The sequence below is a fragment of the Trachemys scripta genome, chromosome 13 (assembly GCF_013100865.1).
Source record: "Trachemys scripta elegans isolate TJP31775 chromosome 13, CAS_Tse_1.0, whole genome shotgun sequence".
Lineage (NCBI taxonomy): Eukaryota > Metazoa > Chordata > Testudines > Emydidae > Trachemys > Trachemys scripta.
Genome location: NC_048310.1, coordinates 2,594,092 through 2,610,825, shown reverse-complemented (window position 1 = coordinate 2,610,825; position 16,734 = coordinate 2,594,092). Strand labels below are relative to the sequence as shown.

The 16,734-nt window shown below is 46.2% G+C and overlaps 1 protein-coding gene across 1 annotated transcript in view; it reads left to right on the top strand.

Annotated features, from left to right (window-relative positions):
• ZFHX3 (zinc finger homeobox 3) overlaps window positions 1-16,734 on the top strand; it is a 279,590-nt gene that overhangs the window by 79,061 nt on the left and 183,795 nt on the right. Inside the window, exon 2 of the mRNA XM_034788358.1 lies at window positions 13,547-16,290. Coding sequence (XP_034644249.1) covers window positions 13,593-16,290 — 2,698 coding nt within the window. The 5' untranslated portion in view covers window positions 13,547-13,592. The remainder of the gene's footprint in view (window positions 1-13,546; window positions 16,291-16,734) is intronic.

Sequence of the window (16,734 nt, the reverse complement as noted above, 5' to 3'; positions counted from 1 at the left end):
GGGGAGGGGCTAGGGCGGGGCTCCTCCCGTCCTCTTTTTTTCTTGCTGAAATATGGTAACCCTAGATAAGCAGGCTAATGCGGAGGCAGTAATGGATTGGAGACTCAAGGAACAGGTGATGCAGGAAGTGGTGATAGTGATTCACTGAGTGTCCCTCTTGCCTCTGGGGCAGTATTGTCTGTATCAAAAGGGAGTGGGGAAGCACTACTGTTGGAGGAGCTATCTTTGCTGGTTTTTAAAGATCTCGCGTTTGTCATAAGAGTAGGTGTGTGAATCCCACTGTTTTGGCCTAATTGCAGTTAGAATGTAGGGATGTCTACCCACATTGCTACCACTGGTTGTTTCAGCAGAGGTAGCAGTGGTACTGGTGTAGACAAGATACTAGGCAGACTTCAGTTTCTATACCCTATTATGTACGGCTGCAAGGGTTGCACCGCAAAGGGTAAAGCTGCTGTTGACTGCTTAAAGCCTTGTCTGTGTTAGCACTAGCACCAATGAAGCCGAGTCAGTGGTAGCGAAGATGAGAAACTCCACAAAAAAGCCTAGAGTGGACAAAGCGTAGTTGTGTAATGTCTGCGAATCCCCCTGCAGTTTGTACAGGCAAGCTGCTCTTCACTTGGGAGGCAGGGTTCAAAGGCTGAGTGAGGAGATGTGGATTTTTGTCCTGCTGCTCCCACCGACTTGCTGTGTTACCGTGGACGAGTCACTTAATTTCTCTGTAGGTGTTTTCTTTATCTGTACAAAAGAGATGATGGGCCTTACCTTTGAGATCTACAGGTGAAACCCTCTAGAGAAACGCCAAGTATTGCAGTTAAAATTATTTATTACTTCTCTCCTAACTAGTTGTGTGGTGTGGCTTGTGAAGAATAGCTGCTATGCTCCTCCCCAGAGGTGGGTGATCTTTTTATATGGTTTGTAAAATGCATTTTGCTGGAAGGCACTATATATATTATGTATAAGCAGGGCCCTGTGTACTCCCCAATGCAGGGGGACCAGATGCTGTGCAGGGTTTGCCTTTTCAGGTAGGGGTCCTCTCTCCTGTTTCCATGCCAAGTAGTTGAGCCCTACAGCTTCCAGTCCTCTCTTGTTCAGCATTTTCTTTGCTTCCTGCTGCTTGAAAAGCTGTTTATGCTAATGATCCCATGAAGATCTGAGGAACTTGCTGTGCCTATACATGTGAGTCTGTGCATGTGTGTTTTCTACCCTATTAATGAGTGTGTGCAGGGCAACACTTGTTTGAATTGTCAGTGCGCCAGTTCCGGAGCCCTGTGCCAGAGCCAGCTGCCAGTGGCAAGGGCCCTCACTTAAGCTTTTTTCAGACTCACTTTGGAGATACCTGCTGTGCGAGTCTCTCCTTTCCTCAGGCCATCTTTTCCCTAGTTCTCTCCCAGTGCCGTGCGCCCTTCTGCACTGGTTGGCAGGACCCCCGCAGAACAGAAAGTATCCAGCACTTAAACAGTAAATCACAGGGAAGCTTCCCCAGTCAGGGAGTACAGCAGGCTGGGACATAAAAAGGGAACACTGCAGCAGGATGGCAGGGTTCTTCTGTCCCCCCATCCTGTCAGCGAGTGTTGGAACCCTGTAGGGTAGTGCTGGCTTGATTCCTACTTGCTCAGCAGGGCTCGTGTGGCTTGCTACTCCCCCTGTCCATAACAGAGCTGGGACTGTCTCTGGCCAGCTGGAACCACAGTCTGGACAGTGGTCTCTGCAGGGAAACTCTAGGAGCAGCCAAATGTAAGAAGAATGCATAGGCCGAGATTTGTTTTTGTTGTTGCTGTTTGCTTTGTTAATTAATGTAAACCTCAGAAAAGGGGTAAATAAAGGCTAGTAGTGCGTGTAGGTGCTGTCCAGAATTGGGCAGGAATACCTCGTGCTAACAAACACATAGGACGTAGCATTGGCATTGTGGTCCTTTAACTGTTTGATAAGTTACTTCCTATGGTACTTATCTGTTTCCTTCTCTCAAGAAGAGTGTGGGGAAAATAATTTGCCCTGTGAAATTAGTTGCTCCTTGTTGAAATGTTGGGCTGCAGTGATTAAAAAATGCTGTTTTTGTTTTCTCATTAGGAAGTACATAATAAGAATCCCAGAGAACTGACCCTCTGAAATGTTGCTGGAAACCCTCATCAAGAACCACTCTGCAAGCTACACACATACTTCATTGCTATGCCTAGATTTTTACTCATAAACACCATTTTTATTCTATTATTCCACGTTGCAAACTCCTCAGATTTCTCTTAATAAGAATATCTGCCAGCCTCTCTGGCACCTCAGTGAGGAGCGAAGAGCTGTCCTCTGTCTCTCATGTTTAGGGTATAAGAAAAAATGCTTCTGGTGAAGCTGGGAGTTGAAAGAGCAAAGAACCATGGAGGACATCCCTGAATGCTGCTGCCTACCTTAAACTCTGGCTCTGTGCTGCACCATTCCTTTGAGCTGATGCTTTGGGACTTAGCCAAGAGCTCTCTATTCTAGAAAGTCGTTTTCCATGTATTTGTTTAATAAGTTCTGCTGTATAAATGTTCTAAAGTGACATGTCCATACAACCACCCCCTTGTGCATCCGTCCTGTGCATTGAATAAGGCAGGAATGCATTCATATAACTACAGATGTGTGCTCAAAGGGGCTGAGTTAAGCCTGCACGGGCAACCTACATTCTGGAGTTTCTTAATTTTCAAGTTCTTGGCTTTCCAATCTAACTGTTTTGAACATAGCCATTTCTGTATATAATTTCTTATGTTTTAAAAAAGAAAAGGTTTAAAAAATATGGGCATGCATAATGCATCCTCAGTAGCATAGAGATTGTGAACTTTCAATACTGTGTTACTGGCCTCTGCCACTTGAGCTACAAGACAGTGGTTACAGAATTGGCAGCAGGGGAAAGGTGTTGTCCCACTAGGGCATGGGTTCCTGGGGCTGAGTGTTGGATTCAGGGGATAATTGGGAAGAGTCTGGCCTGGCTCTCTTCCCCTTCCTTCCCTGCTGCAGCTTATCTAGCATCTCTCTGTTTACAGTGGGGTGTCGGCAGCAAGCAGCAGCAGGGGCCCAATCGAAGAATATTTATTTGGTTGTTATTTTGGCAGGGTGCCACATCTTTCCAGAGGTTTGCTAGTGACAAAGGGGAATTGGGAATTTTTAACCATTCACCTCAGCAAAACGTGAACGGCATTTCCTGGGACAAAGAAAAGGCACTTCTCTGGCCTAAGGACTTTCCACATGCTTCCACAAACTTCAGAGGTGTGCTGCAAACAGTAGAGGTGTTTAGAGCACCTCAAAAAAAAAAAAAAGTTGCAAGAATTTTTTATAATGTAAGTATTAAGCAACCTAAATATAGGGTTTGTTTCCAGCTCTCCCTATAATTAACAGATTTCACACTCTCTATTATAGATGGTTGTGCTGTGTATTCTGGGTACTCTGAAAAGCTGATAATTTTCCAAACCTATATTTCCCATCACCTACTTTACCTGGTATGCAACAGCATCCAGCTTTATCCAGTTAACCAACATGGAAATCTGGGACTGTCCGATACATGAGGCCAGTGTTGTTAATGGGCAGTACAGGGTTTTGGTATCCCTGTAACAAAGCACACGTGGTGCCGAGCGGTGCGTGAACGTAAACCTGTATTTCCCCTCCCTCGAGGGCACCCACTTGCAGGCTTCCAGCTCCCAGCTGTTACTTGTGGGCAGAGGACCACCTCTCACTCCCTCCTGACAAGGGATTTTAAGGCTGCGCAGCGGTCTGCCTACACTTCTATCCCAGCAAGCCAGACTGCTGCCTGCATTTTGCTTTCTCTCTGAGGGCTGTGACCAGTGTTATCACGCAGCTCTTTCTAAGCAAGCACATTTATTCTAAAGGTAAAAGCAATACAGAGCAAACATATTAAAACAATAAAATAACCTATACGCATGCTAAAAAGCTTACTTGAGGTCACCTCCTGGTTCCAGCCTAGGGCTCTGATAGATATTAGTCTGTCAAAACCCACAACTGGCTTTTCCCCATGGTTACAAGTTCATCCATGTTAGATCCAGAATGAGAACAAAGGCTCCGAGACAGTTAAGCTTGAGATGTTTATCCAAATGGCTTTTCTTTGTCTTGGTCTCTGGAGAATCCAATTTGAACCAGAATACCGGAGGCTCCATAGGAGGTAGTACCTCTCTGGAGGTGTTATAACCTGAGTGATTTGCCTTGATCATCCCCGCTTGTTTTCACTTCCTGGAGGAGCTGTGGTAACCTTCCCCCCGTGGAATGCACATAGTCCGTAGCCCACAATGATATCACAACCATTAATACACTTAATACAACATGGTCGCCCAGCGGTATTGCTGGAAGTTGCCCTATCTGTCATGGGAGTGCGGAAAGAGTCAGTGCTCCAGCATCTGCACACCTGCACTCCTGAGATTTACTGGGGCCATGATAATTGGTTTCTCTCCTGTCTGTCTGTCTGTCTCTCTCCCCACTAGATTTCCAATTAGCAGGAGAATCAAGCTATGAATACAGCCAGTCCTAGGGGCTAAATGAATGTTAGATTGCTCTGTGGAGGAGCTGCTTCTGGGTCATCCTCAGGAGGCCCCTCTTGTTCTTTGGGATTGGCATATTTACACAAATGAGAAAATAGTGTTCCCTTTTGGCCTCTGCAAAAGAGGCTGGAAAAGAGCCAGTTATGGGGGAAGGAGGATGGGTCTGGGAGGTGCTGAGTAGACTACATCATCCCTAAGTAGTCCTGATAACGAGGGGGCCTTGTCTGAGATCTTGCCCTTCCCTACCAACCCCAGCTTCTAGTAACTGAAGTTGAAGCTAGAAAAATTCAGACTGGAAAGAAAGTGTCAGTTTTTAATGGTGAGAGCCATTGGAACAATTCACCAAGGGGCATGGTGGATTCTCCATCACTGACCATTTTAAAATCAAGAGTGGATGTTTTTGTGAAAGATCTGTTCCAGGAATTATTGCGGGGCAGGTCTCTGGCCTGTGATACACAGGAGGTCAGACGAGATGATCACAACGGTCCCTTCTAGCCTTGGAATCTGTGAATCAGTCAGCTGAATAGATGTCATAAAAATGAATTCCAGTGTCAGCAAGAGCTACTCCACTAACCTATACACTAGACCACTTGTCTTGCTCCATCCTCCTTATTATGCACTTCAGCAAGCCGCGTTGGAAAGAGGAGACAGGGATAAGCTTCTGTGCAGTTCCAGAGTCCCCCTACGTTGGGGTCACAGCACTGTAGGCCCAGCTGCCCACTGGGTGTTTGAAGGCAGGACACTAATGTAGGAGGTGGTGCAGTATGCACTCACACTATTGATTCGTACAGTGTCCATTGCCAGAAGGGCTAGGTGCATATTTACAAAGTTTGAGTCTTTCTTACGTAACTTCCCACAATGGGGAACACTCGAGCTGCTACTGCCTACAGAAATGTTTGCCAGGAGTCCTGACCTCACTGAAACCAGGGCTCATACCTAACCCAATGAATGTCACGTGGGGCCCTGCTGCCAGCTGGCCAGTGGCTGGGGCAAACCGTGAAAGAGCAGGGCTTCTGTTAGTCGAGCTCTTTCCTCCCCAGAACACTGTCCTGGGCAGGGCTGCACCTCAAGGTGTCTGCCAGGGTCATGGCCAGCAGTGGCAAGCGTCTGCCTGTCTCTCACCTGATGTTGCTCCCCCTTTTTGGGGTGCCATGTGTGGGTCGTTAGCAGAGGGAACAGTTTCTCACTGTCTCTCCTTTTGTTTTCCTCCTTTCTCATCGCTTCCAGTCTTGGTTTACTGCCAAACAGCCTCTTGTGAAAGGGCCGCCTAATTAACCCTGTGCTAATTAACAATTTAAAATTACACAGCACGGCTGTTCATATTTAATTCTCGGGAAGCTTGGGCAACAGCAGGAACCCTCTCCTCTCCCACTCTCCACTCTCTGCCTTTCATGACTGCAGCAGCCTCCGCTCTTTAAGGGGGTAAGGAAGTAGGCGGCTGTAGACCAGAGCCTGCTCCCAGAGGTCAGCTGTTTGCTGAAGCACAGTGAAGGAAGTTGGCTTCAGACCCGCTGTTCGCACTGGAAATATTGGAACAGGGATTCTTTGGGGGGAGAAGTGAATGCTGTAGGAGATCACCCAGGGAGAAGCTGGGATTGACTTCACTCATGTTTTGGACAGGCAAGTGGCTGCAAAAGGAACTCTTGTGATTAGTGGAGGCCCTTGGTGAAAGTATTAGGAATATTTTTAGTGTAATTTATTGCTTCACACACCTGAATGTTGTTTAATCCTGGTAAGAAGACATGGCTGTTCCTGTGGCTGAAGATACTGGCCCATAATTTCCCATCATCTAATCATCAAATATGCCCAGGCAGTGTTCTGGGAGGCCTTGAGATGCAGAGATTTAAAAGGGAAAATGTAGGGACTGGGGAAGGATTAGACCAGTGGTTCCCAAACTGGGGTTTGGGAAATGTTACAGGGGGTTCTTGGGGGGGAGGGAATCCCCTAGTGGCGGACAGAGCTGTCCCTAGGGTCCCCGGGCAGAATGGGGCCAGCAGCCCAGAGCTTCCAAGAGCTAAGCAGATCAAAGCAAGTATCTCTATCACACTGAGGAGACTTAAACTTCAAGACTCCTTATAAGAAATGGAAAGGGAGGTGGATATTTTTTGCTGTTTTTAAAATTAAATAGGCAGCTAGTATTGTTTTTAAAATTATTATGAAGAACAAGTTTAAGCTTTGTTGTAACACGTGTTGTTTGCCTGGACTGCTCAAGACCTGAATGCTTGTGTAGGAGGGGCTCTTTGAGTTGGCTTCTTAAATCCCTTCCTGCTGTTTCACATCTGACCCTCCTTGATGAAACATAGGAGCCTTGTCTTACAACAGGCTTATTCAAGGTGATACAAGCTACGAAAATGAGATCTTGGAAGAGTTTTGCCGTTTTCATAATGTAATAATACTGTAATGATAAATAATAATAATAAATAGTGTGTAATAAGCATGTCATAAAAACAAATTTTATATTTCCAAGATCACTGCTTTTATAATTTATACTCAGGTAAAGAGAAAATCCCTAGAAATATTCTTTTTTAAGAGAGGGTTCGTGAGATTTGACACTTTAGTCTAATCCAGTAGTTCCCAAACTTTAACCACCTGTGAACTCTTTTCACTAAAGGGTTATGGCTGACAGAGCTGAGAGTGACAAACACCTGAAGGATAGTTGTGGGGTTTGTGTAACAAAGGTGGGAGAAGAGGCTAGAGGAGGGATTGAACAAGAGGTGTTTCCTTCAGCTCACTATGCAGTGTGTGGAAGCAGAGGTGGTCTTTGGGTTCTCACACTGTTCTCTTTCTCTAACTGAAGATCATTGATTTTATGGGAACCCATGTTTACAGACAGAGTGCTGATCGACTTGACGAGTTGACTTCTACCTCCTTAAGTAAGACCGACCTTTCCTTATTGACTGGCTGATAAACAGCAAAGAAGAGGAGACACAGAGAATTGCAAGAGGATGAGGAAATGTACAAAAGATGCTTGTGCAGGAGGGCTCAGGCAATCCTCCATCATCTTGTTGCCCCTGTTCCTGGTCAGTCGGGATGGGAGATGTTAGGTCTGGGTTTAGAAGAAGACCCCAGGCACTAATACTGAACTAATGTGACGATCTCCCTATTAGACTCTAGTTTGCTTTAAACATGCAAATCCTGGAAAGAGCTGAAATCTGCTGTTCGTATATGAATGGGAATGATCAGCTGTCTGTACCTCTTCTTTTTTGGCCCCATCCCAGGAAAGTGGGTCCTTTCTTGGGGCTGAAAGGAATGGGCAAGAAAGCTCCCAGTCACAGAGCAGAGAGGACAGAAACCTGTCCAGGGACCAGTGGAAATAGTACATTCAGGGCATTCTGGCTCAGGAGTTTCTCACTAGCAGCCTTCTGAGATTCAGAAAATCAAAGTCAAAAAGCAAGGAGATGCTTAAAGCAGCATCTCCTGAGCCAGTTAACTGGCTGAGTGGGGGAGGGTTGTTAGAGCAACACAGAGGCAGAAAAGCCCACCAATTAATTGGTAAATGCTTGCAGGTTTCTTCGTCCTGGCCTGGCTTGGAGAGGAGATTGGCTTGCCTGTCAATAAACAAGTCCCCAGTGCAGCATCAAAGCCGCAGTCCTTTATCAATCGCGGCCTCCTCTTCCCGCATGTTTCTGTAACTTACCAAGCATTTACGACATTGATTTTACAATCAGGCTGTTAACCCTCCCACCCCATTGGCCCTGCTAACCTTTTTGGCCCGAACTGTCAATCAGGCATCTTCCAGCCAATCAGATGCATTCCCAGAAATAGTCTAGAATTTTGAGTGGCCCTATTTCTTGGCTTTAAATATTTCTTGAGAAGCCAATTGCATTTTCTTATTTTAGTTCTGTCCCTATTACTTTGACTTTTGTTTCACAAAGTAATACTGTGTTAATGGGAATGAACACTTGTTTGTATGCATGTTGAGGGTTACAAACAGAATGAATCTTTTACAGACTTACTTTTTCCAAGAAGTTGATTCCCAAGAGCGTATTGATAATGGCTTTCCAGGTACCTTTGTAGCAGGTGGGAGACTTTAGGATAGTTTAGAGTCTCGCTTTTTTCCACCAGCCAGAGAGCTTTGGGGAGCGTAAGTGATCAAACTGCTAGCCAGAGGCAGAGAAAAAGATGGAACTCCCAAATAGGGTCCTGGAATAGCACCCTGAGAAGAGTCCCAGCAGGTTGGGATGTGAGAGAATTGGCTTCTCGCTTGGAGAGGCTTATCAGCGCTCTTGCCAGTTTACTACTTGCAAATTTAGTCCTGGACATAGCGTCACAGAAATTGTAAATTTTACCTGTGGGATTGGTGTGAATGGGGTAGACTGGAGAGATTGAGGGAATAACGCAGAAGAAAGTAGAGTGCATGCATGTGTGTACATATGTATATGTAATGAGAGAGGAGGAAGTGATAATGTATTGAAGGAAGAAGAGAACTATATACGGAGAGGGAAATATAATAACATGGAGAGAGAGAAGGGAAAGAAGAAATAGCATAGATGGCAAATCAGGAAAATATCCACTATGATCCATTATAGGAAAGAAAAATAAATATGGGTGAAGAGTGAAGCCAGGAAGAAAGAGCAGGCATAACAAATTTGCCAAGTGATACATTACTGAAGTAACTTTGTTATAGTCAAGTAATTTATTCAAGAACCACTTTTTGTGGCATTCAGCTAGCTCTGTAGCTAGTCAGACGCTTCTTGGAAAACATTCCACTCAGTGAAATTTGTCAAATTGCACATGTAGCTGATATTTTTTCTCCGATGTCACCAACCCCCATAAGTAACATTTAAAAATTTATTAAAAGGAAACTTCATTTGTTATATATTTTATGGTGTTCCAATTAAACCTAGTACATGCTCAACAGGGCCCAATTACTGAAAGGGGTGGTTTGTTTGTTTTTTACAGTATTCCTTTAAATTTCAGGGCATACAGCTTTGGAAGAATGTAGCAGCGCAGGTGTCTTTAACCATAGCTACTGGGTTCAATCCTTGGGTCAGGTAAATTTACAAACTCTGATCATGATAGATAGCAGTTAAAGAATTTTACATTTTCAAAGCATATAATTAAAACATTACGGATTAGTTGTATTGAAAGATACCTAGAGTTGGTGGTGGACAGCTAATTCTATTGGCGTTTGTAAAGTAACAGGGCTGCAAAAAAGGCAAGTGCAATGTTGGCTTGTATGTACAAAAGCATCATCTCTATGGATCAGTGAGATGATGATTCCTCTCGACTGGTCTGGTGTGGGGTGACCAAACCTGGAGTATTATTTGCTTTTTTGGCACCTCCTAAGAAGAAAGTTACAGATTAACTGGAGGGAGTTCAGAAAATAGCAATCAAAATGGTCAGGGAGCTGTAAGAAATGATTTATGAGGAAAGGTTATTTTAAAAATTATGTAGGTATAAATGCGTTACTTAGATTGACTCAAAGAAACATAATTAAGACTAAAGTATAAAATTAAGAAATAGAAAACTTAAGCTGAATATCGCACGGATTCCTGACAAAGATGTATTAGGGTTTGAAATAATCTCCCAGGGAAACTCCGTACTTGGGACATTCACAACTAGCCTGGACAGTTCAGTAGCACTGCAGGAACAATCCCTGCATTGGCTTAAGCATTTTCTAGATGAGGTTTCTGAGCTCTGGTTTCTGTGCTCATTGTGGTAATGAGGTGCTTAGCAATGACTTCTGTATGTCCGTTGCAGTTGCACCAGAGCTCTACGGAAAGGAGTTCCTGCCTCCTCCATCCGTGTGGCGATGCCTCTAAGTACATAACCCAAACCGGCTTGTCATGATTTGCAGCAAGCTCCTGCTGATTGGCAGTCCGTTGTTAGTTGTTGGTGGCTGTTTGCGTTGTGGTTGTGCCTAGCGGCTCTGATCCAGGACCAGGGCCTTGTTGTGCTAGGTCCTGTGTGTACATACATATCAAAGGCTTACTCTGCCCCTAAGGGCTTATCAGACAAGACACAACCAATGGATGCAGCAGATTGTGGGAATGTGAGGTAATAGTGAGACAGGATTAATGTTGTATGTAGCAGCCACTGGACACCAGCTGCATTGCTATCTTCAGGTGATTGTAGATATTGTCATAGGTGAATTTCAAAGAAAGTCAGAGGATAACATACTGCCACTGTGGATTTTTACAGGGAGCGTTTCCCAGGAAAAAGTGGCACCATGCGGGAGAGCACCAAGATGCTTGTTTGAAAATTTGTCAGATTGGCAATTGTGGCTGGCAGCTTTGGCCCAGGGATGGAGGTTGATGGCTCAGTAGCATATAAGATGAAAAGTAAGAAGGGGGGTAGTCCATGAAGGACCTTAAATGTCCAGCTAAGTGCTTTGTTTGATATAATGGGGATTGGGGCCTGTGCCAGGATGCAAAGGGGTGTGGTAGGGTAACATGGCTGAAATAACAAGCCAGGAAGATGAATTCTCCAGCAGCATTTTGAATAGATTTGATGGCATTTATTAAGAACAGCAAAGAGATGGTTGTAACAGTAAAGACATGAGATACTGTGGGCTTGGATGAGTTTTATAGCTAGAGGGAAAAGCTGACTCTTAGAGCTGTTGAGCAGGAAAAAGTGGTAGAATTTACACAGCTTGAATGTATGGGCCTAGAGAGAGAAGTAGAGATTATGGGCCTGAGTGATGAAGAGGATGGTGGGGGTGATGACTGATAGGAGTTGGGACGGGCAGGTCATGTAGTTTTGGCCACGTAGAATTGAGTTGCTAGCTGGACATCCACAAAGGGATGTCTGCCAGAAAGAGATTTTAGCTTGGACAGGAGACTTGTCCGAAGTAGCAAGGTAAATCTGAAAGTCATCGGCGTAAGGATGATAGTTAAAGCCATGTTTTTGAACGAGAGGTGGGTATAGCTAGAACTGGGGACCTCTAGTGAACCCTGGAGCAAGTGGAACACAAGGCTGGGCAGGAGCGTTGTAGGATGACCCTAGGACTCGTTACGCATGTGCAGATACGCTTCCAGTACGCCCAGTGCTCTGTAATGCTGAATGGCTTCAAACAGAGCCACGGTGGAGTGAAGGGATCATAAGACTTGCCCAGAGCTGGCACAGCTAACTCTTGTGAAATGCTGCAGTGCTTCGTGCGAGGCGCAGCGTTTGGCTCTTCTCCTCCTTAGATACAATGTGTGTGTCCTTTTCTTTGTTTACAGACTTACACCTGAGTTGCCCATAGCTGGGTTTGCCATGTTGAAGTTAGACTTCTGTCAGGTTCGGAAAGGACAGTTGAAATGAACTTGAGGGAAAAGTTGGGACCAGCCACCACTTTTCCTTCTGCTGGCTCTTTTAACCGATTTTCAGTTCATGTCACAGTTCAGTTCAAGCTGAGTGGAATACGTTTTGTAAAGAAGTATAAAACAGAAATCCAAAGGTATTGCATCTGCCCTGTCGTTCATCAAATAAGTGTGTGTGTGGTGGGTTTTTTAAAGATCAATCCATTTGTCTGGGAAAAAGATGTTCTGTACCATCTTTCAGTTCCATCTATTGCTCTTTGTCCCATCATTTACTGTTTGCATGGCCTAGAGGTCATTTAGTCTTTCTGTTCTTCTTTTTCTTATAATGCAAGAACAAGGGGATGTCCAGTGGAATTGGAAGGTAATATGTTTAAAGCAATAAAGGGAAATAATGGTTTTAAATAATGCACGATTAACCTGTAGAACTCATTGTCACAGAATATCACTGAGATCAAGGCCTTAATAGGATTCAGAAAGGATTAGACACTTACAGCTGATGAGGACGTCTAGTTATATTAGACAGTAGAAAAAAATGGGAGAGGTGTAAACTCTCATGCTTCAGGGCATAGCCAACCATTAATAGAGATGGGTTGGAAAGAAACTTCACCCATGAGCAGGTTGTGCACGATGGAGTTTCTTGCCTCCTCTGAAGCCTCTGATACTGGCTCCTGACACAGGATACTGGCTGAAATGGGCCCTGGATTTGATCTGGTTTGGCAATTTCTACATTCTTAAATAATTTCATATCCACTCTCTTTATATAATATATGCAGATATACCTATCTCCTAGAACTGGAAGGGACCTTGAAAGGTCATCCAGCCCAGCCCCCTGCCTTCACTAGCAGGACCAAGTACTGATTTTTGCCCCAGATCCCTAAGTGGCCCCCTCAAGGTTTGAACTCACAACCCTGGATTTAGCAGGCCAATGCTCAAACCACTGAGCTATCCCTCCCCTCCACTCTGTCATATGCTTGGCTGCATTTAACTGTTTAGATATCCAGATAGTGTCCTGTGAGTTTGAGGACCTTGGGAGTTGGTCCAGGTCTTGGTGGTCCGTGGCAAAGATGATGTGTGAAGGGTACAGCAATGTTCTCTCTATTACCAGGACTTTTAACAGAAGAAGGTGTCTTGAAATGGTAGGATCCAAGTTCAGGAGTCACTTGCTCTGTACGTGTGTGCTAGGAAAGTGTATTAATTCCCATGGTAGTAAGGAGAGTGGGAGGGCCTCTGTAGCACGTTCTCCATAGAGGTTTAATGTTGCAGCTGTTACTTACATTATTTCATTGTAGCTTCTTAATTCTGTTTCCACTCAAAGGCTTTTCTAGTTTAAAATCGGCTTAAATTGCATCATTTTTAAAAAGAGCCTAAGCTGCTTAGGGATACAGTGCAGTTACTAGTCTTTGACAGGGTCACTGCACCCCGGCCACGCCCAGTGCCTCAGTCCAGCTCTTACTTTTTCTACCTCCATCACTGAGTAGCAAAAGAGGGGCAAGGCCACCTTTTCTTCCTCCAGTGAGGAACTGGTTTTAGTGCTCTTTCAGCCCCCAGCATGGTTGTTCTCCCTGGCTTCAGTTCCTTTGCATTATCCTCATTACCTTGGGTTAGGTCTTGCATTTCAGAAGCTTATTAGTGGGGCGCTATCTCCCCTCCAGGGCTTTGGATGCTCTAGGATTAAATGGACTGTGTGCATTATAGTGACTGCTGTGTGGAAACGCGGTGTGTGCCTTCTCTAACTTATTCGCCTTTCTCTTTCTTTCTGTCTCCCCACTCTCTCTTTGCCTTTAGGTCCAAGCCGTAGTGGGTGCAATGAAAGCTCCATGCAGGCCTTACCATGGAAGGCTGTGACTCGCCTGTCATCTCTGGGAAGGACAATGGGTGTGGCATCCCTCAGCACCAGCAATGGACTGAACTCAACAGCACCCACCTCCCTGACAAACCCAGTAGCATGGAGCAGTCCACAACCGAAAACCACGGGGCCCTAGACAGCCTGAGGGTCCCCTTTAATGAGCGCATTCCAGACAGCACCAACTCAGCTGGCCCCAACACTGAGTCCACTAGCAAAGAGGTCAGCTGCAACGAATGCTTGGCCTCCTTCGCCAGTTTACAGACCTATATGGAGCACCATTGCCCCAGTGCCCGCCCACCTCTTCCACTGAGGGAGGAAAGTGGGAGCGATACCAGTGAGGAGGGGGACGAGGAGAGTGACGTGGAGAACCTTGCTGGAGAAATAGTCTACCAGCCAGATGGCTCCGCGTATATTGTTGAAAGCGTCAACCAGTTGATCCAAAGTGGGGGAGCCTGTGGCAGTGGGGCTCTCCCTTCGTTCGTTATGAACTCTCTACCCAACGCTGGGGGCAAACAAGGAGAACCCTCCTCTGCTGCACCCGTGTACCCACAGATCATTAATACTTTCCACATAGCCTCATCCTTCGGGAAATGGTTTGAGGGCTCAGACCAGTCCTTCCCGAATACCTCAGCCCTGACGGGCATCAGCCCCGTCTTGCACAGCTTCCGCGTTTTTGATGTGCGACACAAAAGCAACAAGGATTACCTGAACAGCGACGGTTCTGCCAAAAGCTCCTGTGTATCCAAAGATGTTCCCAACAATGTGGACCTGTCCAAATTTGATGGCTTTGTGCTCTATGGGAAGAGGAAGCCCATACTGATGTGTTTCTTGTGCAAGCTCTCCTTTGGGTATGTCCGCTCATTTGTGACCCATGCAGTGCATGACCATCGAATGACTCTGAGTGAGGAGGAGCGGAAAATTCTTAGCAATAAGAACATCTCCGCTATCATCCAAGGGATAGGCAAAGACAAGGAACCCCTTGTAAGTTTTCTGGAACCAAAAAATAAAAACTTTCAACACCCTTTAGTTTCCGCAGCTAACCTCATAGGCCCTGGACACAGCTTTTACGGTAAATTCAGTGGGATTCGAATGGAAGGGGAAGAGGCTCTCCAGACTGGCACTGCCAGTGGAGCAGAGCAGCCACCATCAGGCATCTTGGCGCCTGGTGCCCTCTTGAACCTTGGTGGGCTGACCAGCTCGGCTCTGAAAACCCCAATTACCTCAGTCCCCCTGGGCCCGCTGGCTTCCAGTCCTACCAAATCCTCAGAGGGAAAAGACTCTGGGGCAGCAGATAGTGAGAAGCAAGAAATGGGTGACCAGGATAGCCTCTCGGAAAAGGCAGAGCCAGCTGAGGAGGTGGAGGATGAAGAAGAGGAGGATGTGGAGGAGGAGGAGGAAGAGGAGGAGGAGGAGGAAGACGACGACGATGAGGGTTGCAAAGGACTGTTTCCAAGCGAGTTGGAGGATGAATTGGAAGATAGGCCCCATGAAGAGTCTGGGGCTGTGGCAGGTAGCAGCAGCAAAAAGGACCCTGCTCTCTCAAACCAAAGCATTTCTAACTCTCCCTTAATGCCTAACGTGCTCCAGACCCTGTCAAGGAGCACAGCTTCTTCTAGTTCTAATTCTGCTTCTTCCTTTGTCTTTGATGGTGCAAACAGGAGGAGTCGTTTAAGCTTTAACAATGAGGGCGGTGGAGCCAGTGTGGCAGAGGGCAGCAGGAGGTTGGACTTCATCGATGAAAGTGCCAATAAAGACAATGCCACAGCACCAGAACCAAATGAGAGTGCAGAGGGTGAGGATGGGAGCTACATCTCCCATCACCAGCATGCTGGTTCCCTCTGTGAGCTTGGGGGTGGGGAGTGCCCCTCGGGGAGTGGCGTGGAGTGCCCAAAGTGTGACACCGTCCTGGGCTCCTCACGATCACTAGGCGGCCACATGACCATGATGCATTCTCGCAACTCGTGTAAGACACTCAAGTGTCCCAAGTGCAATTGGCACTACAAATACCAGCAGACACTTGAGGCACACATGAAGGAGAAGCACCCCGAGCCAGGTGGCTCATGTGTGTACTGCAAGAGTGGGCAGCCACACCCCCGGTTGGCACGGGGTGAGAGCTACACTTGTGGTTACAAGCCTTTTCGCTGTGAGGTCTGTAACTACTCCACTACTACCAAAGGCAACCTCAGTATTCATATGCAGTCCGACAAGCATCTCAACAACATGCAAAACCTGCAGAATGGAGGGGGAGAGCAAGTCTTCAGTCACGCTGCTGGGGCAGCGGCAGCAGCTGCGGCAGCGGCAGCAGCTGCGGCAGCAAACATTGGTAGCACCTGTGGGGCCCCCTCACCCACCAAACCAAAAACCAAACCCACCTGGCGGTGTGAGGTGTGTGACTACGAAACCAATGTAGCAAGGAACCTTCGCATTCATATGACCAGTGAGAAGCATATGCACAATATGATGCTGCTTCAGCAGAATATGACCCAAATCCAACACAACCGGCATATGGGCCTTGGCAGCCTGCCCTCCCCAGCTGAGGCTGAGCTGTACCAGTACTACCTGGCACAAAACATGAATCTACCCAACCTGAAGATGGACAGCACTTCATCCGATGCCCAGTTCATGATGGGTGGATACCAACTCGATCCCACCAATCCTATGGCAACTATGGCTCCATCTCTAGGTGAGGTTGAAGTGTTTTCCTGTTTTTGCTGCTGTCATGTCTGTGTGGGGGGAGAGGGATTTTCTTTTTGCCATTAGGCTCTGTGGGTAGATGAGGTGCTGTCCATCCCAATCTTTTTTCTCCAATCCTATTCTGAAATATCTATAGCCTTCCACGCAATACATACATAGTTTGGTGAACCATGAAAGGGATACAGACCCTTCTCCATTCTCACCCTAACTTTTTCTTATCTTCAGAAAATCTTGGCACCCTCTTGTGTTCCTATGTATTTCTTGTGAACTTCAGGAAACTCTGTGGATGAATTGAATAGGGAAACACTGAAGCCACTGAGAGAGGATGCAATGGGTGAACATCGCTGATTGGATTGTTAAGGGTTCTCCAGTACCCGCAGCAAAGGCACCTTATACTCCCTCCTTAGTTTGGAGAGGGTGAAGCATACTATTG